The 17,318-nt window shown below is 42.0% G+C and overlaps 1 protein-coding gene across 3 annotated transcripts in view; it reads left to right on the forward strand.

Moving 5' to 3' along the window:
* The window catches only part of EML6 (EMAP like 6), a 199,109-nt gene that overhangs the window by 160,349 nt on the left and 21,442 nt on the right, over positions 1-17,318 (forward strand). For 2 of the 3 annotated variants that reach the window (XM_075863018.1, XM_075863019.1), the window contains 3 exons: positions 9,218-9,296; positions 13,283-13,412; positions 14,259-14,357. In XM_075863018.1, the coding sequence (XP_075719133.1) occupies positions 9,218-9,296; positions 13,283-13,412; positions 14,259-14,357 (308 nt within the window). Of the gene's footprint in view, positions 1-9,217; positions 9,297-13,282; positions 13,413-14,258; positions 14,358-16,701; positions 16,799-17,318 lie in introns of all 3 variants that reach the window. The other variant, XM_075863020.1, reaches the window with a different exon arrangement.

The following is a 17,318-nucleotide window of genomic DNA, read 5'->3' on the forward strand; positions in this document are numbered from 1 at the left end:
TCAGGTTGAGGCCCCTGTAGTCAATGCAGGGACGAAGGGATCCATCCTTCTTTTTAACGAAGAAGAATCCAGCCCCGGCCGGGGAGGAAGATTTTCGTATAAAACCCCTCTCCAGATTCTCCTTTATATAGGCCGACATGGATAGAGACTCAGGCAAGGAGAGAGGATATACCCGTCCACGGGGAAGAGAGGCATTAGGAACCAGTTCAATGGGGCAGTCATAGGTGCGATGTGGAGGCAGCGTCTCAGCCTCCTTTTTGCTGAAAACATCTGCATACTGAGCAAAATGGGGAGGCAGTTCCGACAGCGACTGAGGCAGAGAAGGCTTGACAGGATGGATCTGCAACAGACAACGACCATGGCACTTGGAGCCCCATTGGAGAACCTCTCCAGAATTCCAGTCCAGGACTGGGGCATGAAGTCGAAGCCAAGGCAGGCCCAGCAGAACAGGATTGATGGCCTTGGGCAAAACAAGGAACAAAATAAATTCAGAGTGAAGTACTCCAACCTGGAGCTTCAACGGCTTGGTTTTAGAGATAATGGGATCAGGCAGAGGCAGTCCATTAACTGAGGCCACAGCCAAAGATGTCTCCAGGGGAACTGTGGGCAGCTGAAGATGACCCACAAGCTCTTTCTGGATGAAATTTGCAGCAGAGCCAGAGTCAAGATAGGCAGAGACTTGATGCGTCCTGTCGCCGGATACCAGGGTCACAGGAATAGTCAGTTTGGAAGCGAATCCTCTGTTAGATTCTGTTCCACCTAGTGTTGTCTCTCCAACCAATCCTAGGCAATGGGGTCTCTCCGGCCTCTGGGGGCACAGACGCACAATATGGCCTCCATGGCCGCAATACAAACAAAGTCCAGAAGTGCGTCTGTGTTGTTTCTCCTGGGTAGACAATTTAACATAATTACTCTGCATCGGGTACTCTGGTGGGACGACTGAGGAGGATTGCGGGACAGCAGAATCCAGCCTAGGAAGTTCTCTCCCCCGGAGAACCTCTTGGGAACGTTCCCGGATCCTCATGTCGACGCGGGAGGCGAGTAGGATAAGACCGTCCAGGGTAGATGGCAGATCACGAGCAGCCAGCTCGTCCTTGATCCCTGAAGACAGTCCCTGCCAGAATGTAGCCACCAAAGCCTCGTTGTTCCAGGTCAATTCAGCAGCCAGGATACGGAACTGAATGGCATACTCGCCCACGGAGAGGTCTCCCTGGTGTAGGGTCAGCAAGGATGCAGCAGCCGAAGAAACTCTCCCAGGTTCCTCAAATATCGAGCGGAAGGTCCGTAAGAAGCACTGCAAGTCCTGGGTCTCAGGTCCCTGATGTTCCCACAGAGGATTGGCCCATGCCAGGGCTTTGCCGGTAAGGAGAGAGATGATAAAGGTGATCCGGACGTCATCCGAGCAGAAGGACCTGGCATGTAGTCTGAAATGGATCAGGCACTGATTCAAAAATCCCCTGCAGGACCTCGGATCTCCGTCATAGCCTGGAGGTAGCGGCAAGAAACACAGGGGGTTGGTACCAGTACAGACAGGAGGTGTAGCAGGCAGAACTGCAGGAACGGGTGCGGTGATGACTGTGGATGGAGCAAGCAGCCGATGGGCTATGGCGTTCACCGACAGGAGGAGCTGGTCTTGTCGTGACTGGAGATCCTCCATCTCAGCCAGCATGGCTTGTGTAGTCAACGTCTCAGGTTGACCAGCGGGGTCCATGGCCTGAGCGTACTGTCACGAAGCGGGTTAGTGGACCCACTAGGCCGTACCGCCGCAGCGGGGAGGCAGCTGGCCAAACAACAGGACACCCCAGAAATACAATGTCCCGCACAAGGGTACCTGAATAGTCCAGATGGTGGCCGCAGCTCTGGCACAGATGAGATGGGTGCAGCAGATGGCGCCAAACGTGGCGGATGACACAGGAGCCGCAAGTTGCGCCAGACGTGGTGGATTCCTCCGGATGTGGCAGATAACACAGGACGTGGTGGATTCCTCCGGACGTGGTGGATTCCTCCGGACGTGGCGGATTCCTCCGGACGTGGCAGATGACACAGTACGTGGCGGATTCCACAGGACGTGGCAGATGACACAGGACGTGGCAGATTCCTCTGGACGTGGCAGATGACACAGGACGTGGCAGATGACACAGGACGTGGCACGACTAGATACTAGGGCAAAGCACGGGAAACAGGAACGGGGAACAAGGTACGGGTAACAACAGGAACGGGAAACACTAAGGGACCATTTGCAAGACAGCCTGGGAAAACTAACAACGCTCAGGCATCGAACTAGGGGGCTGGACCCCTCTTATAGCCCAGGGTACTCACGGGTCAAAGGTCGTTCAAGATGTCCAGTGCGCGCGCTGCCCCTTTAAGAGCGGGGACGAGCGTGCGCGCGCACCCTGCGGGCTCCGGCGGAGGACTCGTGGCTGTCAGCGGGAGGCTGGAGCTGACAGCCCGCAGCCACGGACATTACATGGTATAAGTATATTGCATGACACATGTATATAAATACTAAATTTGTAAATAGCATAAATATCTATGATAGTTTTATTTACCTGTGGTGGACATGATGACAAGTGTCCGATCCGAGGAGCACCTCGACGCGCGTATCGCTTCCTTCGTCAGGCGTAAAATTAAGCCTCGTGGAAACAGAACACCGTAAATCCCATTGCAAGCAATGGGCAGAAGTTTGGAGGCGTAATGGTGCCATTTTTTCAGGCGTAATTCGAGGCGTAAACGGACCAAATTACGTCTGAAACCACTGCGTGTGAACATACCCTTATTCCTGTTCCGTTTGGTCTGAGCAACAACTGGACCTCTTGCATATCTCTGCATGCTTGTTTTTTATAGCTAAACATAGGAGTGGGCACAAAACCAAAACTGTGTGTAATCCTGGCCTAAAGAAATCGATGCACAGGAGTTAACTAATAAAGTGGCCACTGAGAATATATGAGGGTGTATTCTGTGTGCTCTCTGAGCTGACTGAAAATTCTAAGGGCTTGTCCACATGTAACGAAATTGCTGCAAAAAATGTCTTCAGCACTTCCGCAGAAACTTGCTGGATTTCCGCTGCGGAAAAACTGCACCATTTCCTAGAAAATGGTGCGGATTTTGGGGCGTTTTTCTCAATATTGGGAGATGATGACATCTCCTCTGAAAAACACAGCAATTCAGTCCATTTTCCGCAGCAGGAGTTGACGTGCTGCGGTACGAAGAAAGGCAGCGCAGGTCAATTTCTGCTCGGAAATTTTATGCAGCGTGTGGATGAGATTTGTTAAATCAATTCCGGACGGAAAATATGCAGCAATTCCGCCACGTGTGGACAAGCCCTTAGGCAGCTGCTGATTTCAAATTGTATTACCAATGTGTAGTAAATGGTAGAAATTCGGAAATTAGCAGCTTATAATAGACACTTATGCTGGGAAAAAAATATTTTGATAATAATCATCATATATTTGATTTTTATATATCTTGTGATGGATAGGTTTTTAGGGTGGCTGACCAATCAATGGAAATATCTGAATACAACAGTGGGAAAATTACACTAGGGTTCATGTATAAAAAGTCGCAATAATGGGAAAAGTCAGAATTTAATATAGTGCATATACAGTTTCGGCACCACATGCAATATGTAATCAGTTTGAGAATATTTTGATAACCTGTTCCAACTAAAATATATTATGACAGTGATCAGTCACTGTGCAACATATGCATAAAATATTCTGTGACATTCTCAGTTACATTTAAGTACATTATCAAAAAATGGTCTTATATTCATTTATCTATTTTTTGCATACACTCATTGCTGAGAAAATATTTCAGACAAATAAAAATGGCAACCTACATGACCTACTTAGGCCTGGTTCACTGCAGATCTTGCATGTATTTTTTAAGCCCAAACCAGGAGCGGAACCTAAACAGAATATATAAAGGAAGGCCTTATATGTCTGCTCTCCTGGGTCCACTTCTGGTTTTGGCTTAAAGAATGCATGCAAAATCTGCATCAAATGTGCAGTATGTGAATAAGGCCTTAGGGCTAGTCCACACGTAACGGAGTTTTTTTCAGCATTTCCGCTAAAACTAGCAGACATTCCGCTGTGGATAAACCGCAGGAAAGTTTTTTTTACTGCAGAAAATGGTGCGGATTTTGTTCAGTCCACTTTCCGCAGCAGGAATTGACATGCTGCGGATTGAAAAAAACGCACCGCATGTGAATCTCACCCACTATGCAGCTACTGTATTCCGCTGTGTATTTTCCATCCGCAATTCCGGACGGTAAATACGCAGCAATTCTGTTACCTATGGACAAGCCCTTATATATCTAATTCCATGCCTGTTTCATTTTGTGACACTAAATTATAAATAAGGAGCTTCTATTAGATCTGAAGCTTAGTAAATAGGCCCCATTGTCTGAATGCTCTCCTGTTCCTCTGGGCTTTTATCACATAGTTTGACTTATATTATACGTTTTCTCAGCTAGTATGAGCCTCCTTACCCTCCCAGATCAGTGCACTCTATGATATGTATCCTTACAGTTGCTGGCATGCGTTCATTTGATTTGTTCGGCAAATCAAAGCTCATCTGACCCTCGCTTGTGCATGTAACGCATGCTCGGGTAGTCTCAGCAAAGTTTTACTAAGTTTTTCACTTGGTTTTATTTGCTGCTTGCAAGGGGATCAAGGTAAAGTTTAACATTGTCCTAATTATTACTTCAGACATTACATGGATAACATTGTACAATGACTACTTTACAAATGGAATTTGGTTTATTTTCAGCATTGTATTAGGAGTGGAATTTCTAATAAGTATAAAACGGTGTATGCAGAAGAGTTTTTTACCTGTACCAAGCCAGTAAACCTAAAATACAGGCTGGCCTTTGTATGTTATCTAGTAGAAACCATAATACATGATAACCTTATATGAGCTTCTCCGAGCTGGGGACATTTGTTTGAATAATTGTCTATAGGCCCATTTACACGGGCCAATGATCGGGTGAACGAGTGTTCTTATGAACGTACGTTCCTGCTCATTTCCTTGTGTAAACAGGGCAGACATCAGCCGACAAACGAGCATACACTTCTTCGTCGGCTGATCTTTGATGTTGCCCTGAAAATAATTGTTGTCAGTAGCAGATCTCCTCATGTAAATAGAGAATATGCTATCGTCTTCATGTAAACTGTATGGGGACCGAACAATCATATTATGAACGTTCATACCCATACAGCTTGCATTGGCCCGTGTAAAGGGCATTTAAACGAGTGCTGATCGACCTGGAATTATTGGCAATCGGTGCTTGTTATGGGCACATACCTTCCCATGTCAACTAGTGGGCAAGGGCAGACATAGACAGCAGAAAGACCCACAGAGGTCGGTTATTCTGGTAGGTGGTGTACAATTCTGCAGATTTCCGTTTGAAGGGCTATATAGTAATCCCCACTAGTTTAGTACTATACACATAGTAAACACAAAAGACATTCACTGACCATCCTAATAAAGGTTATTGCTACTTTTCTGGCCCATGTAAAATGGGGAAGGTACATTTTTCTTTTCTAATGTCCAGTTTTATTTTTATATACAGTATACATATTGCCTGATTTACAATGTAATGTCATGTAAAGGTTCGGGGCTTTCTCTGCTGCGTTTACTTCAATCTTAAAGGGGTTCTCTGGGACTATAACATATTTAGGATAGGCCACCCATGTTTGATTGGTTGGCTTCGACCTCCGGGACCACCACCAATCAGCACAATGAAGAGGCGCCTCCATTGTGCTGATTGGTAGGGGTCCTAGAGTTGTCCCACCTACCAATTAAACATTAATGCTCATGGCCTATCCTAAGGATAGGTAATCAGTGTTATAATCCCAGAGGACCCCTGTAATGTAGTTGAGAATGAAGCAGACTCTCGTGTGATTTTGGGTTGCTATAGTTGCTTCCCTCCTAGAAACTGACAGGTGGGATTATCCCACGCCCACAATCAGCTGTTTGCAGAGCAGAAGCATAATGTCCATAGGCTCCATTGCTTAGTTTGGGTGACTTTGTAGTCAACAGCACCAAAAGCTGCGCTGATAGCAATTTTCTGAATTAGCCAATTGAAGGATCCCACCAATAGCTAATCACAAATGGACAGTTGGAAAATTGCAAACAAGTTTTCCAACACAATAAACCTTTAAATAGAAAAAAAATCCCTCCTGTAACTATGATATATAATTTAGAAATCTTTTTCTCCATCCTCTTCTAAGCAGATCTAGGATTGTTCCAAACAAAGAAATGAAAGGTCTTACAACATGAATTAAATGAACGTCCATTAATGTTTATTAGGTCATGCTAAAGTCACTCTAGAACCACTTTCAATTAGCCGGGGGATCCACCAGATCAGAGCAGGTCATGCATTACTTTCTGCTCAGAAGCACCACTGACTTCCATTGACATTAGTGGACACTAATTCATTTCATGGAGCACTGTCATTTTCCTGTGTTGGGCATAACTGGACACAAGGAAACCCAAACATCCGTTTTTAGATATTTTAATATTTATTCCAATGTTTGTAGTCACATGTTTATTTTAACTTATATCAGCCTGTATTCTAGGTTTACTGCCTGCGTAAAACGTAAAAAATCTGCTCTTTCACAAACACCATAATTTTTCTTCGTACTACCGATAGTCATCGGTTTATGTTCATGAAATTTTTAAGATTTGCTGTCGGAAGAGGGCTGGCAACTCGGCCTAATGGTAACCCGAGGCCATTGGTATGTCAGGACGTTTTTTAATTTTCTATTAATGAGAAAGTACCAGCACGTAGCCGTAGATTAGCTGTGTCTTTCTGCAGGATGCACATAACTCAGTTACTTCATCTTCCAAAGGTTTATAATAAAATCCTCTATGTAAGGTTCGTATAGACGAGTGAAATGGTTGTCTTATGCAGTTACTATGTACAATATCATTGACTTCTTAAGAGTGCTGAATGAAGGTGCTGAAAAATGGTTTGATATAAGGGCTATTATGAATTGAAGAGTTCTAAAACGCAAACCGATTTTTCAAAAATTCCTTTTTCCATGGAAGAGGGAATGGCACAACCCTTATTGTCATCGGGAGTAGATGTCCCATGGGTATAGATGACAGGGACACATCTTACCAAGTACAGCCATCTTTAATAGTGATCTATAAAAAGTAAGAGTAGATTGAGAATAGATAACCTGCTGCTAGACTTGCCAACCCTCTCCTGATAAAAGTTTTCTGGTACTTGGGTTAAATAATCCAATGGAGGTGATATATCCAATGTGATACTTAAGGGGCTACTCCATTAGTAATGGTGTTCTTAGATGTTCTACTAAAATGGTAGTTTCCATCTACTAAGACATGTCCATATTTAAAGGGGTTATGTGGGGACCAAAAATTATTAGCAGTGTACTCACTGAAGTATATTTTATTAATGTATAAAATATTATTTTATACATTAATAGTATATATTATTATTAGTATAGATAATTAACAAATTATACTATATTCTCAAAAGGAATATATAAATTTGTGAATATTATCCACTTATGGAATTTTACAATTACTATTTAATATTCTACTTTACTAAGTACAAATATTTAGTACAAATTTAATTCCAGATGACAACTACTGGATGTGTAATCATTAAAGTGGATCTGTCATCAAAGATAAACCACGACAATATTCTGTAGCGATTCCATTAATCAAGAGAGCACTGAGCAGGAAACCACCAAGCCTGGTACGGACTTGAGTTCATAGGTACTTTACTTCAGGTGCAGTTTTTCCAAATCTTAATTTTGCAATGGAAAAGCATGTAGTAAAACACATTACAAAAAACAAGGGCAGTCTCTGTCTTTCTCAACCATATAGAATTCAAAGAGAATTTCCACCCAAAATCAAAACATGGCCAGTAAATAGAAGTTTTTGACTAGTCCTCGCCGATCAAGTGACTACAAATTATGTTCAGTTATTTCTTAGTTATATCTGTTTTTTTGTCCTCTTTGTTTCCCAGAAGTGTAAACAGGAAATGGTTGTCATTGCAACTCCCACGAGGGTTGTCACCTAGCTTATCATTTTCAGTTGTCACTTTTGGAGGTTGAGATATCGCTGACATGTTTTCGTTTTTTTACAACTTGACAGGAAAGGTGATAGAGATGGTGTACTTCATGTATCTCAGGGAACAAGTAGTCTGGTTGGCCATACCAAGCACACTTCAGCTTGTGTTCTACGCTGCTCTTTTTTTTAAATGCATGTTTTTATTGAAGTTTTCAAAGTACAAAAGCATACCCCAACCCCCAGAAAAAAAAGCCCCCTACATCATAAACATAGACTATGTGCACCTCTTTTTAAAGGTCCATAGGCATAAAGGAGTCCAAGCTTTGTATATACTCCCAATGGGGAGATCAATCATGAAAATCTTTCACATAGTTTTAGATATACCAAAAGCATAAAACTGCAAAAGAAACCACGTATCATCGCATGTAATAGACTTTAAAGAGAACCTGTAGTTTTGAGGCCTTAAAACTACAGACAGGGTTATACAGGGGAGGGCATTTTAAACTTATATTTGGTTCCCCCGGTGTGGTGGTCCCAAGTGCCACTCTCTGCTCTGAGTAAAGGCTCTAGTGGGCAATCAGGAGACCATTGGAGCCGTCACTTAGAGCAGAGGGCCGTCACTTAGAGCAGCGTGCAGTGCAGAAGTACTTTCACTTCAAGTCCCGCCTAAGTGGCGCTAGTGATCAGTGCGTAGGGGCAATTAAACATAATTTTCTCAGTCATGCAGCTTGCATGACTGAGAAAAAAAAGATACGTTTTAAATGCCTTCCCCTTTATCACTTTGTCAGCAGTTTTGAGACCTTAAAACTGCTGACCGGTTGCCATTAAGGCTAGACAGATATGACTATTTTAAAAGTAGACCAACTCAAAATCTCAACGGTTCCCTGGATGCCAAACCTGAAGTGTAGTTCCATGGTGCCCATAGTTTCTCTGCTTTTAGAAATTGATGATGAAACATACACTCTGGTTATTACTGTAGTTTATTTTTGAAATGATTAAACAAGACACATTTAGCATTTGACATACGCACGTGGTTTAATGTAGGGATGACCGATCCACTTTAATTCAAAGAAAAAAACGAAATCATAGGGTATTAATAGTAGGAAAAAATGAAGTTGAGCTCTCGTTGGCTCTAATTCTTCTGATGAGCTTCCTGTTTACCTGTTTTCAGACCGTCAGTTAGCCGAGCGGCTCCTCAGCCAGAAAAGCTGCAGAAGAATAACATCAATAAGAAAAAGAAAATCATTGAGGTAAATATAAATTTGTGTTCTTGTTTTAACTGAGAGTTAGAGCTGAGACGTGGATACAACTGTTGTGATGGCATCTGTTTGAGAGTCTGTAGAATTATTTTTGTAGAAGCATTTTTTTTTTAATATGATACAAGAATGTAGCAAGTAAATGTTTAAATAGGTTTGCCCACTATGTCAGGTTATGCTATATTGTTAGGATATGTCATAACCTGCTGAACGGTGGGGTTGGTTGGGTCTGACATATAGGACCTTCATTGAACTCTTGAAAGAGGGCCTGTAGTAGCAGAATAGCTCATTGAGATTTTTTTTACTTGCACACTGTGCAGGAACTCCCACACAGCCGTGTTTACTTGAACCTGTGATTGATGGGGGCCCCAGCATTTCAACTCCATCAATCGTCAAATTATGGCATTACTTAGCAATTTGTATGTAACTTACTGTGCTGGGAAAACCCCTTTAAAGATCCAAAATATTAAGTTAAGACCCAGCTAAATACAGCATTTCAAATGAAATTCAACAATACCAGTATTGTCTACCTGTCCTGAGATACAACCTTTGATGCAGTTGTACCGATACATGAAAAATCCTCTTCTGCTCAGGGTTCAAATGGGCGGTCACCTCCTTGCTGTGACGTGTACTAAGAGAACTGTGCCCAGTGTAGTTCCCTTAGTTCCCTTGCGGCCGAGCGTGTCTGCTCGTGAACGTGCTCGGCAGCTCCACCAATCAGATTTCTCTCCTCAGAATTGCTGTACCGACGACTTCTGCTGAGCAACGCTGAGGAGAGACAGTGCAGAGAAATTGTAGAAGCTGGTATCATATACTTAGGGATACATACATTTCAAGTATGATATATATATATATATATATATATATATATATATATATATATACACACTACCGTTCAAAAGTTTGGGGTCACCCAGACAATTTTGTGTTTTCCATGAAAACTCACACTTATATTTATCAAATGAGTTGCAAAATGACTAGAAAATATAGTCACGACATTGACAAGGTTGGAAATAATGATTTTTATTTGAAATAATAGTTTTCTCCTTCAAACTTTGCTTTCGTCAAAGAATGCTCCATTTGCAGCAATTACAGCATTGCAGACCTTTGGCATTCTAGCTGTTAATTTGCTGAGGTAATCGGGAGAAATTTCACCCCATGCTTCCAGAAGCCCCTCCCACAAGTTGGATTGGCTTGATGGGCACTTCTTGCGTACCATACGGTCAAGCTGCTCCCACAACAGCTCTATGGGGTTGAGATCTGGTGACTGCGCTGGCCACTCCATTACAGATAGAATACCAGCTGCCTGCTTCTTCCCTAAATAGTTCTTGCATAATTTGGAGATGTGCTTTGGGTCATTGTCCTGTTGTAGGATGAAATTAGCTCCAATCAAGCGCTGTCCACAGGGTATGGCATGGCGTTGCAAAATGGAGTGATAGCCTTCCTTATTCAAATTCCCTTTTACCTTGTACAAATCTCCCACTTTACCAGCACCAAAGCAACCCCAGACCATCACATTACCTCCACCATGCTTGACAGATGGCGTCAGGCACTCTTCCAGCATCTTTTCAGTTGTTCTGCGTCTCACAAATGTTCTTCTGTCTGATCCAAACACCTCAAACTTCGATTCGTCTGTCCATAACACTTTTTTCCAATCTTCCTCTGTCCAATGTCTGTGTGCTTTTTCCCATATTAATCTTTTCCTTTTATTAGCCAGTCTCAGATATGGCTTTTTCTTTGCCACTCTGCCCTGAAGGCCAGCATACCGGAGTCGCCTCTTCACTGTAGATGTTGACACTGGCGTTTTGCGGGTACTATTTAATGAAGCTGCCAGTTGAGGACCTGTGAGGCGTCTATTTCTCAAACTAGAGACTCTAATGTACTTGTCTTGTTGCTCAGTTGTGCAGCGGGGCCTCCCACTTCTCTTTCTACTCTGGTTAGAGCCTATGTGTGCTGTCCTCTGAAGGGAGTAGTACACACCGTTGTAGGAAATCTTCAGTTTCTTGGCAATTTCTCGCATGGAATAGCCTTAATTTCTAAGAACAAGAATAGACTGTCGATTTTCAGATGAAAGCTCTCTTTTTCTAGCCATATTGAGAGTTTAATCGAACCCACAAATGTAATGCTCCAGATTCCCAACTAGCTCAAAGGAAGGTCAGTTTTATAGCTCCTCTAAACAGCAAACAGCAAGGGTTTTCAAGTGTTTTCTAATCATCCATTAGCCTTCTAACACAGTTAGCAAACACAAGGTACCATTAGAACATTGGAGTGATGGTTGCTGGAAATGGGCCTCTATACACCTATGTAGATATTGCATTAAAAAACAGACGTTTGCAGCTAGAATAGTCATTTAGCACATTAACAATGTATGGAGTGTATTTCTGATTAATTTAATGTTATCTTCATTGAAAAAAACTGTGCTTTTCTTTCAAAAATAAGGAAATTTCTAAGTGACCCTAAACTTTTGAACGGTAGTGTATATATATAGTTCCATGTCACAAGGCCTGTGGAAAGTGAGTCATGCTGTGGATGGTGTGAACCCACTGTGTTACCAAGAGATTTGACATAGGGCTAGACCAGGGAGCGAAGTCTAAGGGAACCCCATGTATTCACCCTTTAATCCCTATAAAGGGATCTGGACTTCACTGCTAGGGAACCCCAGGTTGGTCGAGCAAAAGGTCAAGGCACATAACAGGTCACTAGCAAGAGGTCAGGGCAGGCAAAAATAGTCAAAGGTACAGGTAGAGTCAAACACAGGAATTCCAAACACATGATCAGCAGAGTATCACTGGCAAGCTAGGCCGAACCCAATTGATCGAGCAATGAATTAAACTAGGGAGAATCCCTTTATACACTGGGCAAGCTGAATAGATAATTATGCGTGCACTGGCCCTTTAAGAGTGGGAAGGTCAGCGTGTGCACTAGAGAGTGCAGGAGGAGAGCAGCAGCAATGGAGAGCGCTACCAGCCCGGAGTGATGGAGGGATGCGACAGCGGCCAGAGAACGCCGTAGAGAGGTCAGTATAAGGAGGCCACGGGGAGCGGTGGTTGTTACATGCAAAGACTGCTACTAATGGAAAATTCAATTTTAGATGACTATACTTCAACAATATGACGTGGAAGAGATATAGATTAGCAGTGTGGGCATGTACAAATAATGCAGAATTGCTCAACAGGGACCCTGCACCTAGGTACAGCAAAGGCTTGCCCGCAACCATCACTCTCTGTTCCAAGCGGATAGTGAGATTGTAAGCACGCATGGAGAAGGGGCTCCTCGCCTCTCAGTGTAAAGACCCTGGAATATCTCCAGCGTCACACAGCGAGGGGTACGGATTCCACTAGACAATAAGCTCGGAGAGCGATGCTATTTGCATGAAGACTTCAGGCACTTGCACTTGGGAGGAAGCATTTGAGGTCAAGCAAATAATAGCCTAAGTTGGTAAACCTCACATACATGAGTGAATTAGGGAAAGTGATTTATTTCACTTTAATTCTTCTTATCAAACATCTTATAAAGAGATTCCACAACACAGTTGTAAACAGAGCATAGCTGAAGGCACAACACTCTGCCATCATGTGATGTATACCAAAGACGCCCAACAAACCTCATTGACTATAACCTAGAGCATGCTACATGATTATAAAAATGCCACTGACCCCAAAACTGCTAAAAACCAAAATGCGTAGACATTTTCATACTTTACTATAGTTTTTCAACTTACATCTGTCCACCACATTGTAGCCCCATAAATCCGCTATAAAAAATATCACAAAAAAATGCTGCAAAATGCTGTGTGTGAAAGCGGCCTACTGTGTTTTTTATTGTTAGAGTTTGAGGGCAATCCTTATGTAATTTCAACAGTGAAATACTGGTGTTTTTTTGTTTTTTTATCTTTATCTGCCCCTCCAATGCATCTTTTATTAGTAGACTATTTTCCGAGTCTGGATTTCAGGCCACCACTATGTTGTGCTATGTTGCAGGAGCTTTCTTTGGAGCATGTATTTGGATACCGAGGCTTTGATTGTCGTGACAACCTCCATTACCTCAATGATGGTACTGATATCATATATCACACAGCTGCCGCTGCCATCGTCCAAAGCCTTTCTGCAGGTATGGTTATTATTCTCTGCTGCCATAATATCACTATCAAGTGTGTCTGTTTTATTGTACAACTCATTATTTAAGGCTTCGTTCCCACCTGCGTCGGCGTGTTCCGTTGTTCTCCGTCAGAGGAGCAGAACAAGGGAATAACGGAAGCAACGGTTCCGTCAGCTTTCCCTCGGGGTGTCCAGGATTTTACCAGAGACAATAGCGCAGCATGCTTCGCTATTGTCTCCAGTAGTCTCGGCTGGATCTGTGACGGAGGCTCCTAATGGAGCCTCCAACGCAGATGTGAACGAGGTCTTACTGGGAAGCTTCACAAAACGCTATAAAAAATTAAGAGTAGATCTAAGACTTGTTTCAAAGTGAGTTCTGAGCAGAAATCAGCATTTCATTTTGGGATTATGTTGCTTTTCAGACAGTGCTTAGTTTTTTCCTGGCCTGGGAGTGCTTCCATTCTGGGTAGGAGAACTTTGTGCCACCAGTGCAATGCAGAGATCAACATGAGTGCTTACCATATAAAAAATACACCTCCACAAAGACCGGAGGGCCCTATACTAGTTTAACCTTCCTCTTTCCTATTCCTTGTATCCGTCTTATCTTGGCTAATGATGCACCACATATGTAGAGGAGCATTCAGTTTAGACTCTCACAGCCCGTGGAGACATAAATGGGGTTAACCGTACATGGGTCTTTCTCCATTACCCTATTGGCAGTTGTCAGTGCTGTATCTATATATGTACATCCTTAATTCAATGACAAGAACATAGGCTAATAAAATACATACACATAATGATTTGCATTGTCTTTTAATTCTTTCTGTCATACTAACATTTTACTTTGGATTCATAACAGGAAGTCAGAGCTTTTATCTGGAGCACACGGATGATATACTTTGCCTGACTGTCAATCAACACCCAAAATACAAGAATGTTGTAGCAACTGGACAAATCGGTAAGAAATACGAACATGCAGGTCGGATATGTCACCCATCCAAGACACAAACATATTTATATTACAGAAAAAAACCTCTGTATCAAAGAGTCAGTCATATAGTGAACAATAACTTCTGCAATCACATATGTAGCAAACTCTAAATTGTCATTTAAAAAACCACAGGCCATTAATTTCAATTGTCTGTGATGTGTTAAATGTTAATTTAAAGTTTGTTACATCTTACAGCTCTTGCACAAGACCAAGTTCGGGCCGTGAAAAACGGTCCAAGTGTCGGCTGAATTTCCCGGCACGACCACGGTACAGGTGAACGGGAATCCCTGCATCATAGACATTTTATGATGCTAGGACTGCCGGCCTTCCCGCGGGAACTGCTGTTCTGTACTGTATCATTTTGTTCAGTATGGAACAGCAGTCCTGTGGGGAGGCAGGGACTCCTAGCATCATAAAATGTCTATGATGCCAGGAGTCCTGTTCACCTGTACCGCAGTTGGGCCAGGAAATGCGGCCGACACACGGACAGTTCTTCACAGCCCGAATTTTTTTTCCACCATACGTTACTTTTGCTGTTTTTTGAAATGCAAGCTTTTCTTTAAAATTAAACAAAAAGCCATGGGTGGCTTCTCGTAAGAAACACGTCAGAAAAAGCGCTTTTTTTGCCTACCACTGCTTTTAATGGAGGTTTAGAGGCGGAAACCGCTCGAAGATAGGGCATGACGTTTTATTTTTCTGCGAGCGGTCAAAAACCACCTGGGGAAAAAAATGCCTCTACCCTCGATTGAAATCAATGGAGGGAGATTTGGGGCATTTTTTTTGGCTTGATTCTGCGGTTTCCACTTCACAATCAGCTCAAAACAATGCCGTGTGAACTGGGCCTAAAGCCTTGTTTTCTGGTTTTAGAGAATGTACATTGAATATTAGATAAATACAGGAACTTGTCAACCTTAAAGGGGAAATCTAGCTAATGGAGATATGTGGACAAGTCATAGATACTTGATATCCATGACTCTGACACAAAAGTCTAAGCAGTCATTGATCTGAAGGGCCCTTCCTTAGAATCTTGTGTCCGAGATTTCCAGTAATGTTGCTGATTGTAATCATACATCCACATACCCTACCAATATCTTCTGATTGACATGTCTTTATGCCTGGTCGATCTCTCCTTTAAGAATTTGAGGTCTCATTGGGTAAAAATGTTGTATGTTTTAAAACATACAATTGATGTCATACATTAATCTTATTATTTGAGATGAGTACATACATAGCACATAGCATTAACTTTGTCACAGCCTCTCGCATCATCCTCCCATTACCTACTTTTCTACTTTACATCTATACAAGATGCAAAAGCAGCAAAGTTGGGATCCACTCTCATCCACAGTATGAAAGTTTCGTTTATACTTTTCGACACCTCTTCTCTCTGTTCACAGAATACAGATACCTTAAAAAAAAAAGCCTGTATTCTGTTGATTGCGCTCCAACTTATAAAGGAAACAATTCAGCTTATCAATATCCTGGGAAATTTCTGTAAATACAATTTCTTATTATATAAATATTTAAAGGTGAACATTCTTCCTAATGTGGACCTGTCAGCTCTCCTAAACGTCTGTTTTAGTAAAAACCTGTATTCCTTATAATGTAACAAGGCTGGAGAATCTTTTCTTAGAATTCTATTCCCCCTAGAAATGTATGAATAAATTAACATCTCGGCGTTACTCTACTTCTTTTCAAGGAGGTGTGTCCCTACTATTGTCAGCACTGATTGGACTTTGTCAGTCTGTGTAGGGACACACCCCCAACTGATAATACCCAGTTGTCAATTCATACCTTTCTAGGAGGAATAACCGAGGAATGGCACAACGTAGAGTTCCAATAAAAGATGCTGCAGAATTGTTATATTACTTTTTACAAAAACAGACATGTCAGGAGTGGTAACAGGTCCTCTTTAAAATTAATAATAATAATGTGTCAATGTTGCTGTAACTGTTCATGATGAAGTTTGTACCAGTCTTTGATTCAGTACAGCTGATAGCGGGAAAACATTTAACTCATTTAATAAAAATATCACCCTCTTTTTTTTTTTTTTTTTTACTAATAAAGTATACTATACTTGTGTGGCCATAATATATTTGAAATCCCATATTGAGCATTATGTCTATGACAGTGTCAATGACAAGCTGTGATCCTCATAATGCTTACTACTTGATGTAGTGCTGACATCTCTGTTAAGCTCAATGCCGTTATATACTAAACTATAGTTCTATATTTATTTCTTTTCCAATCATTTCCATACTTTGAACATTTTGTTTTTGCATGCCCCTAATGCTGACTTACCTTGCCTCAGCATTAGCACAATATTACTCCTTTAAGTTGTTGGTAGCCCTGACGCTTCCCCATTTGCCATTGCTCTCACAACGCAGGCGAAATAGCTGAATACTCAGGTAAGGCTTACCCACAACTTTCATGTCTGTAGCTTCAGGTCCTATCTGATCCAATCATTATGTCTATTCCTTTACTGGGCTTAGATACATATCAGCAATGATCCAGTTTTTGCATGGCTTCCTCCATCCCGCTCATAACTTTTAGTCATGCTCCATAAATCACAGTACTCCTGTTATCACTAGCTTCTAGTACGTAAAACTTAGCTTTGCATAGTTCATTTTTGAATTGTAGATGTTGTTTTAGTATGCGTTTAGATGTTGTACACAAATTGTACATGTCTGTGTAGGTCTACATTCACGCTATAAGCCGGGAAATTTCACTATAACACTATTTATCTAGATTCCTTAAAGTGCATTTCTTCTTAAAATGGAAACATAATCCTAGTAAATATAAATCCCTATGTTGACCATTTCTGTCAAGATGTTAAAAATTCTATTCAACCTATCCTTAGTTATATCTGTTTCTGAGTGTGCTGAATGATAGCCCATATTGGAACCATCACAGCAGTCACAGAGGCTT

This window comes from Rhinoderma darwinii, chromosome 4 (assembly GCF_050947455.1).
Source record: "Rhinoderma darwinii isolate aRhiDar2 chromosome 4, aRhiDar2.hap1, whole genome shotgun sequence".
Classification (NCBI taxonomy): Eukaryota; Metazoa; Chordata; class Amphibia; order Anura; family Rhinodermatidae; genus Rhinoderma; species Rhinoderma darwinii.